The sequence below is a fragment of the Canis aureus genome, chromosome 1 (genome assembly GCF_053574225.1).
Source record: "Canis aureus isolate CA01 chromosome 1, VMU_Caureus_v.1.0, whole genome shotgun sequence".
Taxonomy (NCBI): Eukaryota; Metazoa; Chordata; class Mammalia; order Carnivora; family Canidae; genus Canis; species Canis aureus.
In genome coordinates this window covers 104,353,706-104,357,593 of record NC_135611.1, presented here as the reverse complement: position 1 = coordinate 104,357,593, position 3,888 = coordinate 104,353,706, and the positions used below count along the sequence as shown (strand labels likewise).

Sequence of the window (3,888 nt, the reverse complement as noted above, 5' to 3'; positions counted from 1 at the left end):
GATACTTTATCAGCTCTGTGTAGCCCAGGAATAAGAAAATGCACAAATAAACACAATGGATATGAGGTCAAGAATAACTCGGAATGTTTTCATACTAAAAAGGGGGGCACAAGAGTCTTGCTCTTTAGAATGTGAAGAATATATATATATTTTAAAAAGATTTTATTTATTTATTCATGAGAGACAGAGGCAGAGACATAGGTATAGGGAGAAGAAGCACCACTCAGAGAGCCGGATTCGGGACTCAATCCTGGAACTCCAGGGTCATGCCCTGAGCTGAAGGCAGACACTCAACCGCTGAGCCACCCAGGCATCTCTGAAAAAGATATTCTATCTAAAATACACTAGAGGGTAACCTGAGTGGCTCAGTCACTAAAAGTGTCACACTCTTGTTTTCAGACCCTATGATAATAGGGTCCTAGAATGCAGCCCTGTTTCTGGCTCTGAGCTTAGAGGGGAGTCGGCTTGAGGTTCTGTCTCTGTCCTTGTGCTCCTCCTGTCCTCCTTCCAAAATATACATAAGTCTTTAAAACTAAAATAAGAAAATAAAATATACTAGCTATTACAGAGATGGAAATTGGTATATCATCCTGTTGTCTCTGCCAGTTAGATGGGGACCCCAAACAAGGATTGATGATTGGGTGGAAGGCAATCAAGTGGGCATTGAAACAAATTCAGAGGCTGAACAAAAAATATAGAATTTTGTTGAATATTCCCGTGGAAAGGCTTTGTGCAGGGACACAATGGGTGGGGCCTGCATTTAAAAGGGAAAGGTGAGGGATCCCTGGGTGGCGCAGCGGTTTGGCGCCTGCCTTTGGCCCAGGGCGCGATCCTGGAGACCCGGGATCGAATCCCACATCGGTCTCCCGGTGCATGGAGCCTGCTTCTCCCTCTGCCTGTGTCTCTGCCTCATTCTCTCTCTCTCTCTCTCTCTGTGACTATCACAAAAAAATAAAAATAAAAAATAAAATAAAATAAAAGGGAAAGGTGAGGAGTTAGTGGACTTAGCGAATTTTCCCTTTTTTAAAAAAAAGATTTCCTTTTCTTTTCTTTTCTCTTTTCTTTGACTTAGCGAATTTTCTCTTTTTTTAAAAAAAATTTTCTTTTCTCTTTCTTTCTTTCATGAGAGACATATATAGAGAGAGGCAGAGACACAAGCAGAGGGAGAAGCAGGCTTTATGCAGGGACCCTGATGTGGGACTCCATCCTAGAACTCCAGGATCATGCCCTGAACTGAAGGCAGATGCTCAACCATTGAACCACCCAGGCGTCACTCGAATTTTCCTTTTTATGGTACCTGTACCTGGCTGTAAGTTGTCCATTGGTTAGTGAGGGCATATAGATATTTAGAAGTGGGTCCCCTGATGGTCCCATCTGTGTCAACCAGAGGGTCACTGGGGTCCCTTTCTATATTCCTTTGCTCAAGTCTGCTGCCTACAAGAAGTTTCTACAGAAACTATACTGGGTATAAATCCACTGTATTTTTGTAATCAAATTTATATTCTAAGTTACTGTTTTTGACCACAAGAAAGCACCAGTGATGGTGTGTCCTGCGGTGTGCCTTAGAGTGTGATAAGAATTTGTGTCTATACAATGATTAGGTTTTATTGGCTTGGTGCTCTCTGCCAGATTCCTTCCCTATAATGGTCATATTTTCCCTCTTATCATTTGTAAGGATCTTAGATGTAATTAGTGATATGCAGAAAACATTTTATTTATTTTAAAGATTTTATTTATTCATGAGAGACACAGAGAGAGAGGCAGAGACAGAGAGAGAGGCAGGCTCCATGCAGGGAGCCTGATATGGGACTTCATCTGGGGACCCTGGGATCACACCCTGATCACAACCCAGGCCCACTCTGAACCGAAGGAGTCATCCTGTCACTCCTTGTTTGTAGTTTCTGATGAGGAGAACAAAGTCAAAAGAAGTGTGAATAAGATTAAATTTCCTTCAACCATTGATAAAAACCCGAGACAGGCAGAGTGTGACATTCCTCAAGAATGCCTCAATGTTAATGTTTTGTTGGAGGCAAAAAGCAACTTTAGCTTAACGGTAGCCAGACCTTCAGGATCCTATTAAGTCCTCTTTAACATATGAAAATTGGTTTGGAAACTTCCTTTATCTCTATCTCCCCAATATAAGTAGGCTGTCATCCTCTAAGCATGTGGCCCACTGATCTATATCTGAAGGGTCTCATGACTAAGGATTTACTGGATAGTAGTAGTGGAAATTATCATAACACCAACTAAGATGTCCAGGTCCTGGAAACCTATATTCCAAATTCCTTACAGAGTTCACAATCCTTAACCCCCTCCCCACTTGAAGCTACATAATGAGTCACTGCTCCCAGTCCCAGTCCATTTCTTTCTAGACATGGGTCCTGACCCTATGCTTTCATAAGGTCTCATTTTTTGCACCAAAGAGATCTAAACAATTCTTTCTTCATCATTCACTCCAGAACCCCAACATTTCACATCAAATTGTCTCAAGAATTCTTTCTTGACCATGGGCTCCTATTCCACATCCCATCAATTTCACTGGACAAGGAGGGCTCTCACCTTTGTGTAGTTGATATATTTGACTTCTGGGAGTGGAGGTTCTCAATCATTCAGTCCTCCATCCCGTAGGTCTTTCTTTTACTCAAGTCACAAAGCAGGGAAGGTCATGTCTTAGGGTCTAGCTGGTGACATTAACTCCCTCTTTCATCTTAGGTACACTGTGAACTCTGCCTGTGGCCACATGGTAACTGTGGTATTTATTGCACAGACTGCTGACATTCAGTGATGTGACCATAGAATTCTCTCAGGAGGAGTGGGGATGCCTGAACCACACTCAGCGGGAATTGTACAGGGATGTGATGTTAGAGAACTACGGACACCTCCTCTTCTTGGGTGAGGAGACTTCTTACAGATTTCCCTAACTATGCTCTGGGTGTTCTTCCTTCATGTGAACAGTGTCCCTAGGAAGGGGTGTTACCCTCTTTGAATGACTGGAATTCAGATCCAGGCAGAATGGGAAATGAGGGGTTTCTAGACGTAGAGAAAAATCTTCATGATGTGTCCTTTTCAGCTGTATTTTCCCTTCCTTTAGGGAACATCATTACTTCTATAGATGAGTGGCAATTCTAAACATTGAGTGGCATAAAATGATACTGCCCACATGTTATACTCTTATTTTCTCACTCACTGTGAAGGGTAGTACTTGTAAGTGGAGTCAGGATGTAATCATTAGAAATGTTTCCTGTGTTCTAAAGGGACCTGTTGGGTAACATGATTTGGGAAACCATTTTCTAGAATTCTACAATGTCCCTTCTTCTCTGCTGACTGAGCACAATCATGATTAAAAGTTAGGCTCTCCAGCAATACTCATTTTCCTTTTTTCTAATAAACAGGTCTCAATGTGTCCAGGCCAGACCTGGTCATCTTTTTGGAGCAAGAGAAGCAGCTCTGGGATATGAGGAGAAAGGAGAAAGCAGCCTTCCATCCAGGTAGGTGGGAATGAATGAAGCAGAGGTCCACATGTGAAGGGGGAAGATAGACCTTAAACAGTGATTGGAATAGGTCTCCTTGAATAGAAATGAGTTTGAGAAGCCTTGTGTTATTTTTCTCCCTCTCACAGAGGGACATCTGCTATGCAACATTATCATGATCTTACCTTCACTAAGGACTCTCCTTTAGCTCCAGTGATGGTCCATCACATCTACAGAGAGGTCCAGGAGACTCCTCTGGGAATGGAAGGGTCACCATAATCTGAGAGCTTCTCCATTGCTCTGAGAGCCCTGAGAAAAATCCCTACTTTTGAGGATCTCTATGCTTATTAGCCCTTTGTAAGTTCTGTTTTTTGTCATGGGAGAAATGTGTCTCAGAGTAGGTGTAGTCATACTGAGA

The 3,888-nt window shown here is 42.4% G+C and overlaps 1 protein-coding gene across 1 annotated transcript; it reads left to right on the top strand.

Annotated features, from left to right (window-relative positions):
* Nucleotides 1–2,747: 2,747 nt before the first annotated feature.
* On the top strand, nt 2,748–3,502 carry LOC144308536 (KRAB domain-containing protein 5-like; the record flags this gene model as incomplete). The annotated part of the gene is made up of 2 exons (XM_077889573.1): nt 2,748–2,892; nt 3,393–3,502. Coding segments are annotated over 2 exons (255 nt in total), but the record flags the coding sequence as incomplete, so codon positions are not given.
* Nucleotides 3,503–3,888: the final 386 nt, after the last annotated feature.